Below are 23,887 nucleotides of genomic sequence, written 5' to 3' on the forward strand. Positions count from 1 at the left end.
TTATTTGTTTCCAGCCATCTTCCTATTCCAAGGTCTCTTTGACCATATTATGAGGTTCAGGCATTAATCAGCGAGAGTAAAAACTTGAGAAACAGGAGCTGTAAAGAATAGTAAGAATTCCTTCTTAAAAGGAAGAGAATGACCTCTCAAAAGGAAGTTTAGATGAATGAGAAGGTGGGAGAGGCATGGTTAGGTTTGAGAGAGTTGGGAACAGGAGATGAGCTAGGCATATCAAAGAAACTTAAAATAAGATGAGGAAAACGAAATCTTAGGAAATTTGGTCTACACTATGTGTATTCCCTCTTTGATATCTTAAGAATGTGAGGTAGGGATTTAAATTGCTTTAATTCCCCACCCCCACCCCCACCCCCCCAGCTCCCCCTCCCCCCCAGGGTTCCCCCTCCCCGGCCCAAGACTTTGAGTGTGATTCTTTATAGGACCAGATCACAAGGCAGCCCAGACTTAAAAGGGTTACTTATGACTGCATTCCGGAGAAGGCAATGGCACCCCACTCCAGTACTCTTGCCTGGAAAATCCCATGGACGGAGGAGCCTGGTAGGTTGCAGTCCACGGGGTCGCTAAGAGTCGGACACGACTGAGCGACTTCACTATGACTTTTCACTTTCATGCACTGGAGAAGGAAATGGCAACCCACTCTGATGTTCTTGCCTGGAGAATCCCAGGGACGGAGGAGCCTGGTGGGCTGCCGTCTATGGGGTCGCACAGAGTCGGACACGACTGAAGTGACTTAGCAGCATGAGTGCATTCAGAGGAAATATGGTATAGTGGTTAGGGGTTGGGGCTCTGGAATCAGAAGTTGTGCCTTTGAATCCTGGCCCTTCTCTGCTGTGAGCCCACGAGAAAATTATTTTTCTGTGCCTCATTTCTCCATTCACTAAAAGGAGAAAACAGCACCCACTTCACTGGATTGTTGGGAGAATCATGAGTTAACACATATAAGGCAAGGAGGACAGTGCTTGTCAATGAAATACCCTCAAACGTCTGACAACAATAAAACAGAAATCTATACATAACCTCCCACCTGCTTAAACAAAACAACTTCCGCGGCTCACCGTTCCTAAACTTCTTGGCATGGCACCCTCCAAATCTGCTCTGCCCTATTTGTCTTGGCAAGCTTAGCTCCGGTCTTCCCTCCAGAGTTAGCTGCAGGCGGCACGCGGCGCTCGCAGACCCTCGGTCGTGGTCCAGATTCCCTCCCTCCCTCATACCGGCTCCCCCTATCCCCAACGCCCGATCACCCCCGCCCCCCTCTCCCTACCCCTCATCACCCCCGCCCGGGTCCCCCCATGCCCCCGCCTTCGTGGGCATCCTCGCCGCCCTCGCGGCGCCTGGGCACGCATGTCACGCCCTCTGCGGAGACCAACTCCCCTCTCCTCTCGCCCCGCTCCCGGCACTTCAAAACCTCTAAGCGAGCTTTTCTCTTGCTGTGCTGTCATTGTTTAAAGGATCTGACTCGCCTGCACATCCTAGATGCTCAATTAAAGTGATCGTAAAGGGAAACGCTCTATCTTCTCCTGCAAACACAAAACTGGAGGTACTGGGTGGGGAGGGGAGACTGGTCAGCAGGAAATTTCTTTCCATCCTAAATCCGCTGCCCCGGGTGCCAAGACCAGCCACGTCGCCCGGGGGTAGGGGCGGTACTCCCTTCCAGTACCTCGCCCCCCACCCTGCCCCGCCCCGCTCCGTTCCGCTCCTCACAGCCTTCCAGCCTTGCCCTGGACCCCCGCGGTCACGTGACCATCATCCCCACCTTGGGGTACCGTCCCCCGCCCCAAGCGCACAGCTGGAGGCCGGTCCCCGCCCTCCCCCGGGAGTAGCGGCGCCGGAGCGGGCGCGGTGCATTGTGGGCAGAGGGGCGGGGGTTGGGAAGATGGCGGCTCCCAGCCTCCTCAACTGGAGGCGGGTTTCCTCCTTCACGGGGCCGGTCCCCCGCGCCCGGCACGGACACCGAGCGGTGGCCATCCGGGAGCTGATGATCATCTTTGGAGGGGGCAACGAGGGCATCGCGGATGAGCTGCACGTCTACAACACCGGTAGGCGCGGCGGCGGTTCTTCGGCCCCTCCTGCGGGAGCCGCGGAGGGGGAGGGGAGGCGAGGCGGCGGCCGCGGCCCTGACAGCTGTCACCGCCGGGTCACTGCCTTCTCCGACCGGCGGCGAAGAGTGCGGCTCGGCTGGGTGGCCCCGCTCCCGCAGCGTCTCGGGCCGTAGCGCCGTTTCCCCGGGTTGCGCTGGGGCGGAACCGGCCCCGGAGCGGGGCGCGCCGGCCCTCAGGCAGACGGTCGTGGACGCCCCCATCCCGGCCCGCGCCGACGCTGCTGGCGGACGTAGGCGAGAAAGACTGTTTCCACCCGCCTGGGCCTCTTCCCGAAGTCTCGCCCGCTCCGGTGCCCCGAGATCCCTCCCTGTCAAAACCCAACTCCAAACGAGCGCTCCTCGGGGCCTTTCGTGTCTTTGCTTTCCTTCCTTCGTAGGAAGAGAATATAGGGGAAATGAAGAGGGAAAAGGAAAGGCCTTCTGGTACTTTCACCCCCAGTTGAGCCCCGTATCTGGCAGGTGGCAGTCAAGATATTTACCCCGTTCTCAGCGCTCTTAACTGGCGGGGAAGTGGTTCGTGGGTGAGACCGGCGCCCGGGTCTGCGCAGTTCGGTGTGCGTGCCCAAGCTCAGCCGTTCGGCGCTCGGCGATCTGGGAGGGCCGTCGGCTTCAGCACCGCTGCGGATGAGAAATGCCTCGGGCCGCGGAGGCCCTTGCCCTTGAGTACCTCTGTGGAATATAAGGGAGGTTGGAATTTCATTTTTTTCCCACTTGTAAATACGCCAACTGTCATAAGAAAGCTGTTTTCTTGGTGTAACGTTAATTAATGAGTTTCAGATCAGCGTCGCGGTCCTTAACTTTTCTCTGGCCGAATAGCTTAATTGTGGCTGTCATTTAGAAATGAATAAAATGGTGGAGTAGGAGAAATTTTTTATTTTCTCACCTTCTCCTCCTTCTGGCACCCCAACTTAAAAAGTTAGAAAGTTAATCGGTACTTCGGTAGGATGTGAAAATCTTGGCTTTGAAGTTAAGTTAGACCGAGTTTGAATTTTGCCCTGCCAGTTGCTTAGGATCCGCGCTAAAGTTAACCTAAGTGTCAGATTTTTCACTTGTAAAATGGAGAGGATGATACTCCCCAGGTAGGGTTTTTGTTGAGAAATGAAATGATATATAGATCAAGGTTTTTCAGCAGCATGTCTATTGACATTTGAACCGGATGATTTTTGGTTTTAGGGGGCTTTACTGTGCATTGGGCTTCCCTGGTGGCTCAGACGGTAAAGAATTGGCCTGAAATGCGGAGACGTGGGTTCGGTCACTGGGTTGAGAAGGTCCCCTGGAGGAGGGCATGGCAACCCACTCCAGTATTCTTGCCTGAAGAATCCCCATGCAAGAGGAGCCTGGCGGGCTACAGCCCATGGTGTAGCAGAGTCAGACACGACTGAGCGACTAAGCACACGGATACTGTGTATTGTAAGATGTTTGGCAGCCCTAGTCCTCTACCCACTAGCTGCTAGTAGTACTCTCGCCCTTCCACTATGACAGCTAAAAATTTTTTATTTGTCCCTGACCGGGCAAAATCATTTACAGTTAAAAACCACTGATATAAACGATCCTTATAAAAGTACATACTCATAGTTTATAACTTTATTATAATTGGTTTTCATTTTATTTTGGCTACTAGTTACAAATCAGTGGTTCCTACCAGCTGTTAGAGGAGACATCCCTCCAGGTTGCGCTGCCCATGGATTTGTCTGTGATGGTACCAGAATATTAGTATTTGGGGGAATGGTTGAATATGGAAGATACAGCAATGAGTTATATGAGTTACAAGTAAGTGTATTTCAAATTTATTATCTCAGACTGAAATGGTAATAATGATATTGCTCTTAATTCTTTGAAAGATTGCAAAATATTTCATTAACATGCTGAAGATAAGTGTGAGCTCCACATTTTATAGCTTCAAGGAAAACATTTCTACTCACTAAAAAGCCAAAGTTTCTAATGTAATTCTTTTTCCAATACCCAGTGCAACATTTGTAACATTAAGATATCTGTTACTTAGCATCAGTTGTACAAGTTATATTTGGGCTTTTGTATCTTAGTACAGTCTTTCTTAAGCTTTAGCCTGCAACAGAAGCAGGGGGCGGGTTTGTGAAAACAGATTGCTGAGCCCCGCCCTCAGAGTTTCTGAATCAGTATTGTCTACAGAGATTTTGCATTCCTACTAAATTCACACCTGCTGCTGATCCCCTGGACCATACCTTTTGGAAAACTTCTGCCTTAGTTATAAAAATTGTTCCTCTAACACTAATAATCCCCATCCCCCACCCCCCGCCCTCCCACACACCTCGGCAATGCATACAGAAGAGGTAACAGTTTCAGATAGCCTTCCAATTTGACTCTCCAATGAACCGGGCTCAGAGCCCACTGTGACAGCCCTGACTAATTTTTATTCCTAAACTGTGCTTATATTCCCAAGGCTGTGATCATGAGGGTGTTTGGTAGTTGGCAGATGTAGATGGATTATGCCTGTTAATAAGAAGTTCATTTCAAAAAATTTCAATCCATGACTAGAGAGTAAGTTTTGGAGTTTGGTTTGTTACATTGGAGTTTGGTTTGATTTTTACATTGGACTTCCGTAGCAGGCCAGTGGTTAAGACTCTGCATTTCCACTGCAGGGAGCACAGGTTCTATCCCTGGTTGGGGAACTAAGATCCCACATGCCCTGTGGTGTGGCCAAGAAAAAAAAATTGTTTTTTATGATCTTTATGTTTATTTAAAGATTAAAATATATACCATTCATGGATTAACTAATTTCAAAAGGTGAGAGTGCATAAATTACATGTAATCTTAAAGTTGTAAATAATTTTGAATTCCTCATTTGGAAAATATTGGATTGGCCAAAAGTTTGTTTGAGTTTCCCCATGATATGTTCCTGAAAAACTCTAACAAACTTTTTGGCTAACCCAATATTTTATGATTACTAGTGTTAATGATTATTAGCTTAGTTTGCCATTGTGGAAAGCTGTGAATATGGAAGACTAGACTGATTTTCTGTTGGAACACTCATTTTAATTTCAGAATTTATTTAGTTATTTGTCATTTGTCCCCAAAGTAGTTTATTGAAGCCTTCTGATTGGATTCAGATTAAAATGTATTGGTATGATATTTTAGTATTTTAACAGGAATGTTTCGTGATTTTGTCTGAGTGTATTTATGTTCTTTTTTTAGGCAAGTCGTTGGTTATGGAAAAAAGTGAAACCCCATCCCCCTTCTTCTGGTTTACCTCCTTGTCCTCGACTGGGACATAGCTTCTCTTTATATGGTAACAAATGCTATTTGTTTGGTGGCTTGGCAAATGAAAGTGAAGATTCAAACAATAATGTTCCCAGGTATGCCAACACTTTTTCAGATCAAATGTTTATTTTATGGTTTAGATTAAGAGCATGTAATTTCTTCCATCTTTAATTATTAAAAGCAATGAAGCTTATCCCTTTGCATTTGAACCTAACAGTGAACAAATTTGTGTCCTTTTGTGATTTTTCCTTAGTCCCTGGAGTATATCAATTTTCAAAACTGTGCCTTTTTTAACCAAATTATCTTACTAAATTGGTATTAATATAACTGCTTGTGGCAGTTATATTGTATATGTTGAGCCATAATGTGTTTTAGTTGTTGTAAGTGATAATGAAAGGTAAGAAATGGTTATTTACAAATTATATTTCTCTGGGAATTTGGTGACAAAAATCTGAATAGCAAATGAAGGCCGTCATTTCCATTTTTCACATAGGAAGCTGTTAAGAGTGGTTCACACAAGCAAATACCTTTAGAACCAATCCTCTTCTTTTTTCAAACAGAATTAATCACTGCCTCTTTTCTTTTTGCATAATGTTTTGATCACATGGTCATTATAGCATTCAGGATTTGGAGGTTTAGAGTCCACAAGACTGTTTTCTGATTCACTGCTTACCATGTATGTGTCCTTTGGTGGAAGTAATCTAAGCCTGTTTTCTGGGAGTGATTAAATACATACCTTCCAGTGTCATTGTGATTGCTAAATAAGATCATTGGCATAATTTTCAAAGCACTTTCAAGTTGCCATCAGCAATGTCAGTAGTTGTCATCACCATTATAATGTGTCTTTTTACCTACATGAGATTAATCTTAGAGCCTTACCTTTTTTTTCCCTACAAACTTGAAAAAAATAACATATGCTAAAACACGTAGAAAATTTGGAAACTAGAGAAAAAGAGGAAAATTATGTATTCCCCATACTAATCCAGATACTTTTAGTACATGTCTTTTTTCATTTTTCCATTAAACAGATTTGTTTTGAGATAATGACTTGTGAAATTCAAGGAATCAGACAATGTACAAAGTTCTTTTTCACAGGGTCCCTGTTCCCCAACATAGGAAGGCACACATAATTCAATTTGATGTGTATGTTTGGGACCTTTTTCATATAACACATTGTATTAGTCAGTTTTTGTTGTGTTAAGGGTAAGCTTCTCAAGTTTATGCTGCTTGAGATAATAACTAGATACATGTGATGCTTTTTAAAGCCTTGATTAAAGCCAGCACATTCATTTCTGTTGACATTCCATTGTTCAAAGCAAGCTGTAAGGCCAAGAATGAGTGGGTGATGCAAGGATACATGTTTTGCTTTCTGGGAGAAGGGACTTGGGAATGTTAATCTGATTCTACTCTTTTTTTTTTTTTTATATAAGTGAGAGCTTTCCTTTTGCTTTATGACTTTGGGTGTTTACTTGAGTTTTTTTGTTTGTTTGTTTACCTTTAATAATATATCTTTACATGGCAGTAGATATGGATTGCCCTGTTATTAACAGTGGAAAAGTAGTCTGAGTTATGCAAATTATCTAACCATTCCCCTACAGATGGACACTTAAATATTTCCATTTTGCTATTACAGTTTTTGCATAATATGAATTTTTTTCTGGGATTGATACTTATAAATGGAATTGGGAAGGAGATGGTGGTGATCAAGGATACATTTTAACTTTGTTCAGTTCAGTTCAGTCGCTCAGTCATGTCCGCCTCTTTGCGACCCCATGAACCACAGCACTCCAGGCCTCCTTGTCCATCACCAACTCTGGGAGTTTATCCAAACTCATGTCCATTGAGTTGGTGATGCCATCCAACCATCTCATCCTCTGTCATCCCCTTCTCCTCCCGCCTTCAAGCTTTTCCAACATCTGGGTCTTTTCAAATGAGTCAGCTCTTTGTATCAGGTGGTCAAAATATTGGAGTTTCAGCTTCAACATCATTCCTTCCAATAAACACCCAGGACTGATTTCCTTTAGGAAGGACTGGTTGGATCCCCTTGCAGTCCAAGGGACTCTCAAGCATCTTCTCCAACACCACAGTTCAAAAGCATCAGTTCTCTGTGCTCAGCTTTCTTCATAGTCCAACTCTCACATCCATACATGACCACTGGAAAAACCATAGCCTTGACTAGATGGACCTTTGTTGACAAAGTAATGTCTCTGCTTTTGAGTATGCTATCTAGGTTGGTCATAACTTTCCTTCCAAGGGGTAAGTGTCTTTTAATTTCATGGCTGTAGTCACCATCTGCGGTGATTTTGGAGCCCCCAAAAATAAAGTCAGCCACTGTTTCCCTATCTATTTCCCATGAATTGATGGGACCAAATGCCATGATCTTGGTTTTCTGAATGTTGAGCCAACTTTTTCACTTTCCTCTTTCACTTTCATCAAGAGGCTCTTTAGTTCTTCTTCACTTTCTGCCATAAGGGTGGTGTCATCTGCGTATCTGAGGTTATTGATATTTGTCCCGGCAATCTTGATTCCAGCTTGTGCTTCATCCAGCCCAGTGTTTCTCATGATGTACTCTCCATATAAGTTAAATAAGCAGGGTGACAATATACAGCCTTGACGTACTCCTTTTCCTATTTGGAACCAGTCTGTTGTTCCATGTCCAGTTCTAACTGTTTCTTCCTGACCTGCATATAGGTTTCTCAAGAGGCAGGTCAGGTGGCCTGGTATTTCCATCGCTTGAAGATTTTCCACAGTTTGTTGTGATCCACACAGTCAAAGGCTTTGGCATAGTCAATAAAGCAGAAATAGATGTTTTTCTGGAACTCTCTTGCTTTTTCCATGATCCAGCAGATGTTGGCAATTTGATCTCTGATTCTTCTGCCATTTCTAAAACCAGCTTGAACATCTGGAAGTTCATGGTTCACGTATTGTTGAAGCCTGGGTTGGAGAATTTTGAGCATTACTTTACTAGCGTATGAGATGAATACAGTTGCACAGTAGTTTGAGCATTCTTTGGCATTGCCTTTCTTTGGGATTGGAATGAAAACTGATCTTTTCCAGTCCTGTGGCCCCTGCTAAATTTTCCAAATTTGCTGACACATTGAGTGCAGCACTTTGACAGCATCATCTTTCAGAATTTGAAATAGCTCGACTGGAATTCTATCACCTCCACTAGCTTTGTTCATAGTGATGCTTTCTAAGGCCCACTTGACTTCACATTCCAGGATGTCTGGCTCTAGGTGAGTGATCACACCCTCGTGATTATCTGGGTCGTGAAGATCTTTTTTGTATAGTTCTTCTGTGTATTCTTGCCTCCTCTTCTTAATATCTTCTGCTTCTGTTAGGTCCATACGATTTCTGTCCTTTATTGATCCCATTTTTGCATGAAATTTTCCCTTGGTATCTCTAATTTTCTTGAAGAGATCTCTAGTCTTTCCCATTTTATTGTTTTCCTCTATTTCTTTGTACTGATCACTGAGGAAGGAAGGCTTTCTTATCTCTGCTTGCTATTTTTTGGAACTCTGCATTCAAATAGGTATCCTTTTTTCCTTTGCGTTTTGCTTCTCTTCTTTTCACAGCTATTTGTAAGGCCTCCTCAGACAGCCATTTTGCTTTTTTGCATTTCTTTTCCATGGGGATGGTCTTGATCCCTGTCTCCTGTACAATGTCACGAACCTCCATCCATAGTTCATCAGGCACTCTATCTATCAGATCTAGTCCTTTATATCTGTTTCTCACCTCCACTGTATAATCATAAAGGATTTGATTTAGGTCATACCTGAATGGTCTAGTGGTTTTTCCCACTTCAATTTAACTATGAATTTGGCAGTAAGGAGTTCATGATCTGAGCCACAGTCAGCTCCTGGTCTCATTTTTGCTGACTACAGAGCTTCTCCATCTTTGGCTGCAAATAATAGTCAGTGTGATTTTGGTGTTGACCATCTGGTGATGCCCATGTGTTGAGTCTTCTCTCGTGTTGTTGGAAGAGGGTGTTTGCTATGACCAGTATATTCTTTTGGCAAAGTTCTATTAGCCTTTGGCCTGCTTTATTCTGTACTCCAAGGCCAAATTTATCTGTTACTGATATTTCTTGACTTCCTACTTTTGTATTCCAGTCCCCGATAATGAAAAGGACATCTCTTTTGGGTTTTAGTTCTAGTTAGGTACTCCTGAATCAACCTCCAAAGAGATGGAACAATTTTATACTCCTAATGGCAGCATACAAGAGTGCCTTACACCCCTGGCAATACTGAATCATCTCACTCTTCTTAGTTCTTGCCAACATAATTGGTGAAATATATTTCATAGGTTTATTTTGATTTATTTTTAAACTATAAATGAGCTTAATTAACAGTGCTTATTGAATAGTTACAATTCCTACTCTGAAATTGTTTAGGTCCACATTTATTTTTGTTTAAAAATTGATAATATACCATAACATTCATCTTTTTTATATGTACAATTCATAGATTTTTAGTAATTTATAGTGTTGTGTAACCATCACCACCATCCAATTCTAGAATATTTCCATCATTCCAAAAAGAAACTTTTTTTATTGGAGGATAATTGCTTTACAGTGTTGTGATAGTCTCTATGAGCTTCCCTGGTGGTTCAGACAATGATTTCTGCTGTATATCAGCTCGAATCAGTCATAATTATATATATATATATATATATATATATATATATATATATATATATATATATATTTCCCCTCTCTCTGTAGCCTCCCTTGCTCCACATTCCACTCATCTAGGTCATCGCAGAGCGCCTGCTGGGCTCTCTCTGCGTTACATAGCAGTTTCCCACCTATGTCAGTGCTACTCTCGCAGTTTCTCCTAGCCTCTCCTCCCCTCTCTGTGTCCACAAGTCCATTCTCTATATCTGTGTTTCCATTTCTTCTCTGTAAATAGGTTCACCAGTACTGCTTTCCTAGATTCCATATATATGAGTTACTATAAGAAACTTCTTATTCGTTTGCAGTCAGTCCTCATTCCCATACCAATACCCACGTAACTACCAGACTATTTTCTGTCTCTTAGATTAGCTTTTTCTGAACATTTCATATACATGTGATTTTGTGCATTTATCTTCTTTCACTTAGCGTAATATTGAGGTTCAACCATACTGTAGCATGTAGCAAATGTTTTTTCCTTTTTATTGTTGAACAATACTCCATTGTACTGGTATGTCACATTTTATTTATCTGTCATCAGTTGATGATTTGGATTGTTTCCAATTTGGGGCTCTTACAAGTCTTTCTATGGATATGTATTCATTGCTCTTGATTAGATACCTAGTAATAGAACTGATGAGTCATGTGGGAAATTTATATTTAACTTTTAAGCACTACTGGACTGTTTTCCAGTGACTACCATTTTACCTTCCCACCAGCAATGTATAAGGGTTCCAAATTTTCCACATCAAATGCTAACATTTGTTATTGTCTGTCTTTTTGACTGTAGCCAACCTAGTGGGTATAAGGTCATGTCTTATTATGGTTTTGGTTTGCATTTCCCTATTGACCAATGATGCTGAGTTTCTTTTCATGAGCTTTTTAGCCATTTATATATCTTCTTTGGTGAAATTTCTTTTCAAATCTTTGTTCATTTTAAAATTATATTGTTTGATATAGATGGCCAATAGGCACAAGAAAAGGTGCTGAACCTTGCTAATTATTAGAGAAATGCAAATTAGGATAACAATCAGGTACCACCTCACACTGGTCAGAATGACCATCATTAAAAAGTCTACAAATAACAAATGCTCGAGAGGGTATGGAGAAAAGGAAACTCTCCTACACTGTTGATGGGAATATGAATTGGTATAGCCACTATGGAAAACAGTATGGAAGTTTCTAAAAAAACTAAAAGTTGTCATATGATCCAACAATCCCACTCCTGGGCATTTTTCCAGAAAAAACTATAATTCAAAAAGATACATTGCACACCTATGTTCATAGCAGCACAGTTCACAATACCCAAGGCATGGAAACAACCTAAATGTCCATAGACAGATGGATGGATAAAGAAGATGTGGTACGTATATACAATGGAATATCACTTGGCCATAAAAAAGAAGGAAATACTGCTATTTGCAATAACATGGATAGACCTAGAGATGATCATACTCAGTGAAGTAAGTCAAAAAGAGAAAGACAAATACCATATAATATCATTTAATATGTGGAATCTAATATATGATACAAATAAACTTGTTTATGAAACAGAAATCGACTCACAGACATAGAGAACAGGCTTGTGGTTGCCATGGGGGAGGGATGGATTGAGAGTTTCAGATTAGCAGGTGCAAACTGTCATATAGAGCTGGGTAAACAATAAGGTTCTGCTGTGTAGCACAGGGAGCTATATTCAGTATCCTGTGATAAACCATCATAGAAAGCAGTATAAAAAAGAATGTATATAGATATGTGTAACTGAGTCACTTTGCTGTACAACAGAAATTAATGTAACATTGTAAATCAACTATACTTCAATACAGTAAATTTTAAAAATAAAATTTAGTTGCTTGTATTCTTATTATTGACTTGTAAGACTTCTTTATATATTCTAGATACAAGTTTGTTTTTTAAAAAATCAAATAAATGATTTGCAAATATGGATTATGCTTTTAGCATCCTTTTTAAGAACTGTTTGCCTATCTCAAGGTCATAAAGATTTGTTCCTCTATTTTGTTCTAAAAGTTCTATAGTTTTGTCCTTTACATTTATATCTATGGTTCTTTTTGAGGTAATTTTTATGCCTAAAGTAACTGAGTAAATTCATCCTTTTACATACGGATATTCAATTTTCCCAACACTATTCATTGTAAAGATTATCCTTTTCTCATTATATTGTTCTGGCATCTTTGTTGACTGTCAATTGACCATAACTGTAAGAGTTTGTTTCTAGACTTCTAATTCTGTCCGACTGATCTATATTTCTGGTCTTATGCTCATACCACATTGTCTTAGTTACTGTAGCTTTGTAGTAAGTTTCGAAATAGGAAGATCTCAGTTTTGAAATTTTACTCTTTTTTCAAGAATGTTTTCGCTATTCTGAATCCTTTACATTTCTGTGTAAATTTTAGGATCATCTTGCCAGTTTCCACAGAAAGTTCTCCTAAGATTTTGATAGGGAATGTGATGACTGGATATATCAATATTTGGAGAGTTTCTGTCTTATTAGTATTGAGTCTTCTAGTCTATAAACATGGAATGGCTCTACATTTATTTAGATCTTCTTTAGGTTGTTGGTCAGCAATGTTTTCAGATTTCCAGTGTACTAATTTTGCTCTTGTTTTGTTAAATTTATTTTTAATCTTTTATTCTTTTTGATGACATTGTGACTAGACCTGGCTTCTTAATTTCATTTTTGGATTGTTCATTGCTAGCATATAGAAATAAAGTTAGTCTCTCTCTATTGATCCTGACCAGTATATTGATCTTGTATCCAGTGACAAGATTTTATTATTCTAATCATATTTTCATGGATTACAGTTTTTCTTTTTATTGCTGTTTTTTGTATGTTCTATATATTTATATATTCTAAATAATATTTTCCAAGTCTTTTGTTTGCTTCCCCCCTTTTAAGAGTTTTCCTTTTTCCTTTATCAAGTATGATGATTTATATATTTTAATGGCTTTCTGGCTCTGTGTGTTGGTTATTAAGAAGACTTTCCTATCCCAAAACTATAAAAATAATTTTTCTATCATGTATTCTAGTACATTCACAGTTTTGCTTTTTATGTTTAAAATGTTAATGCACTTGCAATATATTTTTGTAGGTTTTTACTTTTTCTTCTGAATGAATTTTCTGTTCTCCCACAACCATTTGTTAAATAAGCCAGTCTTCTTCCACCTCCCCACTGTTTTGAAGTCCCATGTCTGTCATATCTTAATTCTCTTAGAAATGGGTCTTTTTCTAGTCTCTCCACCCCAGGGGTTACAAACTACTCTTTGTATGGAAAATTTGGCTTACTGCATGTTTTTGCTAGTAAGTTTCATTGGAACATAGCCATTCCTGTTTATATACATGTTGTCTCTGGCTGCTTATTAAAAGAACAGAGTAGAATTGAACTTATGACATATAAAGTCTAAAATATTTACTATCTAGCTCTTTATAGAAAAATATTATCAGCTTTTATTCTAAACTCTATTCATTTTCATTAATATACTTAATATTTACCTAACATTAAGTGATGTTTGCTTTAAGTTTCCATTATATGCCTTTGGTCAGATTAAGGAAGCTTTTTTTAAAAAAATTATATATATATATATATATATATATATATATATATATATATATATATATATGAAGTATTGAAGAAGGCAATGGCACCCACTCTAGTACTCTTGCCTGGCAAATCCCATGGACGGAGGAGCCTGGTGGATTGCAGTCCATGGGGTCGCTAACAGTCGGACACGACTGAGCGACTTCCCTTTCACTTTTCACTTTCATGCATTGGAGAAGGAAATGGTAACCCACTCCAGTACTCTTGCCTGGAAAATCCCAGGGATGGGGGAGCCTGGTGGGCTGCCGTCCATGGGGTCACACAGAGTCGGACACGACTGAAGCGACTTAGCAGCAGCATATAAAGTATGTTGTTGTTCAGTCACTGAATCATGTCCCATTCCATACTTGTTTATGAAATATCATGTCACGTGCCTTGTGCTCAGTTGTGTCCAACTCTTTGACCCCACAGACTGTAACCTGCCAGACTCCTCTGTGGATGGGATTATGAAGTATAGTTGTATCATATCATATAAGTTTTAGGTGTACAATATAGTGATTCACTATTTTTTGAGGTTATACTCCATTTATAGTTGTTACAAAATATTGGCTATATTCTCTGTGTTGTACAATATGTTCTTGTAGTTTATTTTATACCTAATAATTTGTACCTCTTCATCCCCTCCCTCTCTGCCTCCTCCCTTCCCTCTCGCCACTGGTAACCATTACTTTGTCCTTTATATCTGTGAGTCTGATTCTTTTTTGTTATACTTAGTAATTTGTTGTATTTTTTTAAGTTCCTGTATATAAGGAAGTTTTCTTAAATCTGTAGTTTGATAATTCAGTTTTTTTTCTTTTTAACCAAAAGTGTATGTTGAGCATAATTTAAAATTTTTTTCAAATGGAAAATTTTGTTATTATCACTAATATCTAGTTTTATTATGCTCAATTAAAAAATATGGTCTATGAAGTTTCTTCTTTTTAGTGATTATTTTTGTGGTCTATTTCACAGTCATTTTTTGTAACTATTCCATAGTTGTTCATAGGATCATGAATTCTTGACTGTTTGGGTAAAAGGTTCTTTATTAAATCAGTGTCTTTCTTAAATTATTATTCAAAACTGTTTTATGCTGTAGATCTTGGTCATATCAACTTCTGAATGACATGTTAAAATCTCCCAGTGTGATTGTGAATTTGTGTTTTATTCCTGATACATAATTTCAACCTGTATATATTATTTTGTTACAGACTTACCTTTCGTAAATAGAACTAACAGTTAATTAGTATGAACTGTTTACAGCATACTGGCTGGCATTCATTCTGACCTGTTTAAGTCTATGCCATATCAGTTGTTAAATAGTTTTATTATCATCCTTGCTATGCTTCCCTTGTGGCTCAGCTGGTAAAGAATCCACCTGCAATGTGGGAGACCTGGGTTTGATCCCTGGGTTGGGAAGATCCCTAGGAGAAGGGAAAGGCTACCCACTACAGTATTCTGGCCTGGAGAATTTCATCGACTGTATAGTCCTTGGGGTCACAAAGAGTTGGACATGTCTGAGCAGCTTTCACTTTCACTTGTTAATTGCTTATAGTTGGATTTGGGGTTCTTTTGATTCCCCTACACATTCCCTACGTTGAAGAGACTTTGTCTTATAATAGGGAAGTTTTTTCCCTGCCCATGGAATTTTATGTCTTCTATAAACTCTGTTTGTTGTTGCTTCTCCATACCCCTTTCTCTTCCTTTGTAGATTTGTAAAAGTTGTGATGAGGGTGAATATTTGTGTAAGTGTATTCATGTAATTTTTATTTCCTGTTCTGTGAACTGCCTATTTATACCTTTTACCTATGTCTATTGTGTGATTGGTCATTATCTTGATTTCTTGATTTTATAGGTCTTTATATTAAGAAAATTTGATCTCTCTTCTGTGATGTATACTAATTGTTTTCAGTTTTTCTTTTCTCTTGACACTGTTTATAGTTGGTTTTTTCCTATCCTATCTCTATAGATTATGCTTTTTTTTTTCCCATTTTCCTTTTTTTTTTCCTGATTCATTCTTTCCTTCTAATGATTTGAAAATTATACATGCTATTTCTGTGCTTCCTTTTGTTGCTTGGAAATTATCACACACATTTAAACCAAAGATACCTTTTCATCTTTAGAAATAGATTATCTTTATCTGTAGCCTTTTTCTGCTTACTCCCTTTTTTCTGTTTTGTAGCATTGTGAATCTTATTCCAAATGAAAATAATGTTAAGAAATTAATTTTTTGATTAGTCTTTCTCAGTGATTATTCAGACCTCACAACCACAGTTATCAACATCAATTTGAATTTAATTATAAATTACTAGTTTATTTGTACAACCATTTCTTTTATTCCATGTATTCTTTCTTGATTTCTTTTTATTTTTCATGGATGATCTAGAATCATTTTTTCACAAAACAAATTATATGGCTAAACTTTGAAGTTTTATATGTTCTGAAATGTTTAATTTTGCCTTCATACTTGAGTAATAATTTGATTACTCAATTTATTGAGAAACAGATTCCTATGAAAATCATTTTGCTGAAAACATAGAAAACATCCATGTCACAGATGAGAAGTCTGATGCCAATTTCTAGAGTAAAAAAACTATGTAGAACATTGCTATGACATTATAGAGTGAAAATTTATAAAGAAAAAAAGTTGCAAAGCAACGTTTTTAGTATACCTTGCTTATACGTATGTAGCTATCCATAGACGGAGAGGTCTTAAAGGGTATTTACTCTTGTCAGTAGTGATTGTTTCAGTTATCTAGTACCGTATAATAAATTGCCGGAAAAGTTAGTAATGGAAACTAGCAACCATTGTATTGTGTCCATGGATTCTGCCCTTTGAAAATTCATATGGGAGACAGCAGTGATGGCTAGGCCCTCAGATGGGAAGGCTTGAATGGTTACTCCCATGTCTGATGCCTCAGCTGGGATGGCTGAAGGATGGACTCAGCAAGGACTGTCATCCTGTGTGCCTGCGTGTGTCCTGTTCAGATGGTGGTTTTCTGACAGTTGAACTTTCATGGAGGTTCAGGATTCCGAATGCAAGTGGTCACTAGTGAAGCTGCATTGGCCTTCTGTGACTCAGCCCCAGAAATCACATAGTGTCATTTCACTGTACTCTATTAGTTAAAGCAGTCACAACCTACCCAGCACCTAGGGGAGTGGACATAAACCCTACTTGCTGTAGGGAAAAAGGTCAGGGAATTTGAGGCTATGTTTTGAAACCATCACAGTATTGTCATGGACACGAGTGTTGGCTGTATGGTGGCAGGTTTTTAAAATCTCTTCTGTTCACTGATGATCCCCACCAGAGTGCCTGGTACACAGTAATGTTTGATAAATAGCATTGAAGGAATGAGTTATGGGGTTTCTGCTCTCCTAATATTTTTCTGTACTGTATGACTTTTTCACAGTAAGCATATATAATTTTTATAAATAGAAATAAAAAGCAAATGAAAGGTATATATTATATTAATGTTTTAATTTATTTCATTATATCCTAGATATTTAAATGACTTCTATGAGTTGGAGCTACAGCATGGTTCTGGTGTTGTGGGTTGGAGCATTCCGGTGACTAAAGGGATTGTGCCTTCTCCAAGAGAATCCCACACAGCTGTTATATATTGCAAAAGAGATTCTGGAAGCCCTAAAATGTATGTTTTTGGTGGAATGTGTGGTGCTCGCCTGGATGATCTATGGCAACTTGACTTAGGTGAGCTTAAGTTGATTCAGGCTTAGAAATTCAGTATGATTGATAAAGGCAAACGTAAAAATTGCCTTGAAAAATATTTTTATTGCAGTATTGAGTTGTACTTAGATTTAATATGAATGATTGCTGATGAGTCAAGTTGAACAAATGAATGTTTGATTTATGATAGTGACACTCCTGGGCTCCCTATAAGTAGGATCACCATATTTTCTGGTTTGCCTTTAATGGTCCTGTTTTATGCTTATTGTCCCATGTAATTATCAGTAGTACCTCCTTTCACTCTGTAAAGTGTCCCAGTTGAGGATGATTGAATTTATGTGGTTACCCTGTCTATAGTAAATGTGGCATTAGTAATGTTACAGCTGGTCGATAAAAAAAACCCTTGCATAGCTATTTTAAGGTGCTGTAGGAATGAATATTTGGAAGATACATGTGCTGTCACTTCTGAGTGTCTTCTGCACAATATGCTCTTACTTAAAATGTTAAAAACCTTAATCTAGTCTTAATTCAAAATTGTTTGCACCCTAAATACACCTCTCCATTGCAAATACTAACATTCAAGTGTAAATAGATTGCTGTGATTGACAATTTGTGTCAGCTGAAAATGTTTATTTTAAGATAAAATTCAAATAATGGTTTTGAAACATTTTAGCTAAATTTTGGTAGGTCCCTTTTTTAAAAAATTTCTGGAAGTTGAGGTAATTCTCTATTATTAGATTGAGTTGCTAATATACTTGTTTTTATTTTTAGAAACTATGTCATGGTCAAAACCAGAAACTAAAGGGACAGTGCCACTTCCACGAAGCCTTCATACAGCCAGTGTTATAGGAAATAAGTATGGTGTTATTTTGTATTTTGGTCTTTTTTTCTTTTTAACAAACTTAAGAAAGATACATACAAAGAAGAGTGATGCTGCTAGTTTCTTGAAGATGATTTGATAATGCTTGATTGTACTTACTGAAACCAAAATAGTATGTGCACAGGAGTCAAAATATCATGCATTTTCTTCTCATACTCCTTCTTCTGCTTCTTTGCATTCCTTACATCATGCACAGAGTAGGTATTACATAAGGGTAAGGCAGGGTGATGTCAAACTTATCTGTCCTCCATCAATAGATTTGACACACGTAACTCATTGTTTCTTCTTACACATTTTCGTACACTTTTTTGGTAGTGCTTGATTCATACTCAGGTGTATATTTAGCTTCTGTGTTCAATGATTATACTTTGGATGGCATTATGGATAGAAGGTGGACTCTGTAACCAGATTACCTGAATTCAGGTCTCAGCTTGGATACTTGTACTGTCTGTTCAGGGGCAAAGAAAGTTAATCTCTCTGTACTTCAGATTACTCGATTATCAGTCAGTTCAGTTCAGTCGCTTAGTCGTGTCCGACTCTTTGTGACCCCGTGGACTGCAGCACGCCAGGCCTCCCTGTCCATCACCAGCTTCCGGAGTTTACTCAAACTCATGTCCATTGAGTCAGTAATGGCATCCAACCATCTCATCCTCTGTCATCCCCTTCTCCTCCCGCCTTCAATCTTTCCCAGCATCAGGGTCTTTTCAAATGAGTCAGCTCTTTGCATCAGGTGGCCGAAGTATTGGAATTTAAGCTTTAGCATCAGTCCTTCCAATGAATATTCAGGACTGATTTCCTTTAGGATGGACGGGTTGGATCTCCTTGCAGTCCAAGGGACTCTCAAGAGTCTTCTCCAACACCACAGTTTAAAGCATCAATTCTTTGGTGCTCAGCTTTCTTTATAGTCCAACTCTCACATCCATACATGACTACTGGAAAAGCCATAGCCTTGACTAGACAGACCTTTGTTGGCAAAGTAATGTCTCTGCTTTTTAATATGCTGTCTATGTTGGTCATAACTTTCCTTCCAAGGAGTAAGTGTCTTTTAATTTCATGGCTGCATTCACCATCTGCAGTGATTTTGGAGCCCCCCAAAATAAAGTCTGCCACTGTTTCCACTGTTTCCTCATCTGTTTGCCATGAAGTGATGGGACTGGATGCCATGATCTTTGTTTTCTGAATATTGAGCTTTAAACCAACTCGAGTATAAAATGGGGATAACAGTAAAACCTCCTTCACAAGGCTCCCATGAGGACTGAATGAATCAGTACATGGAAAATGCTTCCAACAGTGCCTGGTGCATAAAGAGCACTCCTTCAAGGTTAACTGTCATCAACAAGTTCCCTTTTTTATGCAACACTGAGCCAGGATTAGGAATATTGTTTTAAGTAGAATTGAAGTAAGTACTTATCTCTGTAGAGACTTAATCTTAACGGTAATCTTTTAGGAGACAACAGTTAAAATTTAGAACCTCATTAGTTCTTCTCAAAAATAACCATAAGCAAAATCTAATAAGATATTCATTTTTTTAAACAGCAGAACTCTTTTATAAAATGTGGTTTTCTACTGGAACTATAATATAGAAAACAGATTTTAAAAAACAGAGCTTCTCTGGTTGGCGTGAGGCTACATGGCCTAAGCTCTGCCTGATGAGCCTTACCTTTTCAGTTACCACTGGGCATGTCTCAAGAATCTTTAGGGCTCTGAGGAACATATTTAATGTTTTTCATTTGATGATATCAGTGACCAAAGTTATATGAAACTGAATTCTCTTTGGTTGCTATATACATCAATTCTAAATTTGACTTTGAATGTCATGCTTCTGGCTGAGGTACCCCTTAGTATATTGCATACAATATTGATTTTTAAATGTGTTATAATTGAAATATTTCCTACTTTAAATAACTGGCCAGAGAGAAATAATTTTGATTCTGTATGGCTTCATAAAATTATAAACTCTAGAATGAAGACCACTTTATTCATTATCGTATTTGCATTTCCTTGACAGTGATAAGTGATTTTAAAAAGAAAACCAGCTCCTTTATGTTTTCCTTTCGTTGTTGTTCAGGATGTACATCTTTGGTGGATGGGTTCCACATAAAGGGGAGAATATTGAGACTTCACCTCATGATTGTGAATGGAGGTGTACCAGTTCATTTTCTTACCTGAATCTTGGTAAGTCTTTTAAGAATTATTTACTAAAATAAAATTTATTAATAAAATAATTTTTATTATTTTGTCATTTAAGAGAAGTTGATCAGTCATGGATATTTCTATGTTTAGATACAGCAGAATGGACCACCCTAGTATCAGATTCTCAGGAAGATAAAAAAAATTCAAGACCAAGACCAAGAGCTGGACACTGTGCTGTTGCAATTGGCACTCGATTATATTTTTGGAGTGGAAGAGACGGCTACAAAAAAGCACTGAATAGTCAAGTTTGCTGCAAGGATCTTTGGTATCTTGATACTGGTAGGTAAGAGTATTTAACAAACAAAGTTTTTCTTTAGATAAATAATCAAGTAATGTCTGTCTTTTGAGCTTGCTGTCATGTCACTACCTCTCTTTTTCATAATTAAAAATGAATGGAAGACATGATATGTATAGGTATTTTCCATTCTAGAGGAGTTTCTTAATTTCCCTCTCCATGAGTTTAGAGTGAATTTAGTGACTCCCTTCCCAAGAGTAGAGTATGGAAAGGGAAAACTAGTAGCTTTGCAGTGTAGAAACCTGGCAAGCATCACCTTAAGTAATCAAGGTCAGTATCACTAGAGATAAGTTGTGTTGGTTTCACTTAGTCCCTGCCTCCCATATCATGTGATAAGAAGATACTTCACCTCTGTGGTACTTTTCCCCAAAATGCGTAATACCATTCTAAATATGAGAACATATCAGACAAATCCAAACTGAGGGACATTCTAGACGTTTTACAGGATATGTGAACAGTATTCTTCAAAAGTTTAAAGTGATGAAAAACAAGGAAAGACTAAGAAATAGTCACAGATTAGAGTAGACTAAGGAGATATGATGACTAAATATAAGGTGATATCCTGGAACAAAAACCATTTATTAAAAAAGTGGTAAAACCTGAATAGTCTGTAGTTTGGTTAATAAATAATGTTGTTGTTTAGTTGCTCAGTTGTGTCCAGCTCTTTTGCAACCGCATGGACTGTGTCGCCTGCCAGGCTCCTCTGTCCATGGGATTTCCCAGGCAACAATACTGGAGTGGGATGCCGTTTCCTTCTCTAGGGGATCTTCCTGACCCAGGGATTGAACCCATGTCTTCTGCATTGGCATGTAGATTCTTTACCACTGAACCACAAGGGAAGCCTTGATAAATACTGTTATTCCAGAGTTCATTTCTTAGTTTTAAGTGTATTAGCATTAGAAAATACTGAGTAAAAGGTATATGGGAACTCTGCAGTTCTTCTATAAATCTAAAATTATTCCAAAATAAAAAAGTTTTTTAAGAAGTATTATAATAAAAAACAATTTTTAGTATAGAACTCAGGTCCATTTTTCCATAAATATTTATTGATTTATTTGTTGACAGCTGTGAATAGGAACTGTTCTAAATGCTGAGAATAAATCAGTGAATAAGACTGATAACGTCTGTCCTGTCAAAGAACTTATATTCTATAAGAGAGTGTGAGGACAGAAGGTTGATGGGCAGTAATCAGACAAATAAACAAAATAAATTTAGTTTTGGGTGAGTATCTGAAGACAGTAAAATAGAACAATAAGATAGTATTGGGAGGTACTAGGAATGGAGTGAAGTGGGGTGGCTACTGGAGAATGGGTAGTCGGGAAAGGGTGAACTGGCATTTGAGATGTAATCCAAATGAAGAGGGCATGACAACCCATTCCAGTATTCTTGCCTGGAGAATCCTATGGACAGAGGAGCCTGGCGGTCTACAGTCCCTAGGGTTGCAAAGAGTCGGATACAACTAAAGCGACTTAGCACAGCACAGCACCAAATGATGAGAGAGTGCTATCCATGTAAAAAGCCAGGTGGTGGGGCAGGGAGGGGACACTATAGGAAGAATGAAAAGCAAGTATGAGGGCCCTGAGATGGGAATACTTGGCATGTTTGTCAACAGATCTGAGCTGAGTAAAAGAGTGTAGGCATGGAGATTAGAGCGATGACCACAGGACAGATCATATAGGACCTGGAACATCATGGTAAAGATTACATTGTTTTTAAAATACAATGGTAGAGAGATTTATTAGTTTGGAGGAGAGATGTGTCATGATCTGATCTGTATTTTGGAATCATCAATGAACTTGAGTGGAAAATAAATTGTAGGGGGCAAAAGTAGACACAGAGAGACAAAAAGGCTTTTGCAGTCGTCAAAGAAATCTTCGACTCTAGAGGTGGAAAGAGTGGATAAGTTTGAAATGTATTTTACAGTTCTTGTTAACAGAACTGACTGATGAGTTGGGTGTGGCAGTTGACAGAAAGAGAAAAAAAGGATGAAGTTTTTACCTTGAATAATATGGTGCTATTTCCATTTACTGAGATGGGAAAGATTGTGGAGAAAACAGGCTTGTGGAGAAAATGAAAAGTTCCATTTAAACCTTGCTAAGTTTGAAATAAGGAGATCAGTTAAGCAGTTGAGGGAATAAAGAAATCTGGAAGGCAGTAGAAAAATCAGATCTGGAGACATAATATGTGTTGTTTTATGAGAAAAGCAATTATAAAACATACCTATGATTCCAGTTTTTCTTTAAGTGTATAAACAGGAAAATCTGGAAGGATATACTGTGCCAAAGTAATAATAGCTAAGAGGTGAGATTATACATTTTTTAAAAAGGTTTTCTTTCTTATCTGTATTTTCTACAGTAGCATGTGTTGCTTTTATAATATAGAAAGTTTAATTTTAAAATTAAGATTAAAAAATTTTTCAAGATACTTGAAAAAGTAATAAATGGAACAATTAAGTTAGAGACTAAATGCTTTCTGTGCAAAAAGTAGAAAAATGAGCATATTAGGTTAGGAGTTAGGAAAAAAATACAGAAAACTGAACTTATGATTCATCTTTGAAGTTGGGAATTATGAGCTGAAGTCTAAGGATAAGATTCTAATCAGTCTCTGAGATTAAAAGAAAAATATGCACATATAAATTTTTTCCAGTAGCAACTATGTTACTTTAACAAGATTATCTAAGAGATCTGAGACTTCTAAAAGATTAAAAATCACTGTCTCTGAATGGCCAGTTTTTCATAAACTTTTCCATAAAAGGCTATAGACAGGAATATCTGTCTAAAAGTAATCATGGCCACTATCATGAAGATAAAATTTAGATTTTGCTTTTTCTCTTGCTAACTTGGCATCAGTGTGGGTGGGGGAAGGATATAAAGGTTCTTCATCTTGCCTTTTTTTTAAACTTTTAGTTAAGTTTTGTGCACTTGAGAACATGTAAAGATTAGGATTCTTCCATAAGGTGTTTTAAAAAATGAAAAACAGCAGTCTTGCTCCCACTTTCCTCCCATCTTACTTGCTTCACAAGCATGTGCTTTCAGCTCTGTTAAACAGTTCCTATGGCATTTAGCTTCCTATCTCCGTATAACATGAATATGTTACTCTTTTTTCAGTTTAGTCATAATATGCTCATTTTTCAAACTGTGGAAATCATGGAAGTCAAGGATTTCTCACTTCTTCCCACTACTCCTTATCTCTCTCCTATGCGCCTTCTCTAACCCC

The 23,887-nt window shown here is 38.5% G+C and overlaps 1 protein-coding gene across 1 annotated transcript in view; it reads left to right on the forward strand.

Moving 5' to 3' along the window:
• Window positions 1–1,890: 1,890 nt before the first annotated feature.
• Window positions 1,891–23,887, forward strand: part of HCFC2 (host cell factor C2) — a 42,644-nt gene continuing 20,647 nt past the window's right edge. The window contains exons 1-7 of the mRNA XM_052640478.1: window positions 1,891–2,054; window positions 3,738–3,886; window positions 5,288–5,448; window positions 17,119–17,327; window positions 18,075–18,159; window positions 20,252–20,358; window positions 20,467–20,655. Of these exons, the coding sequence (XP_052496438.1) occupies window positions 1,892–2,054; window positions 3,738–3,886; window positions 5,288–5,448; window positions 17,119–17,327; window positions 18,075–18,159; window positions 20,252–20,358; window positions 20,467–20,655 (1,063 nt within the window). The 5' untranslated portion in view covers window position 1,891. The remainder of the gene's footprint in view (window positions 2,055–3,737; window positions 3,887–5,287; window positions 5,449–17,118; window positions 17,328–18,074; window positions 18,160–20,251; window positions 20,359–20,466; window positions 20,656–23,887) is intronic.

This window comes from Budorcas taxicolor, chromosome 5, assembly GCF_023091745.1.
Source record: "Budorcas taxicolor isolate Tak-1 chromosome 5, Takin1.1, whole genome shotgun sequence".
Classification (NCBI taxonomy): Eukaryota; Metazoa; Chordata; class Mammalia; order Artiodactyla; family Bovidae; genus Budorcas; species Budorcas taxicolor.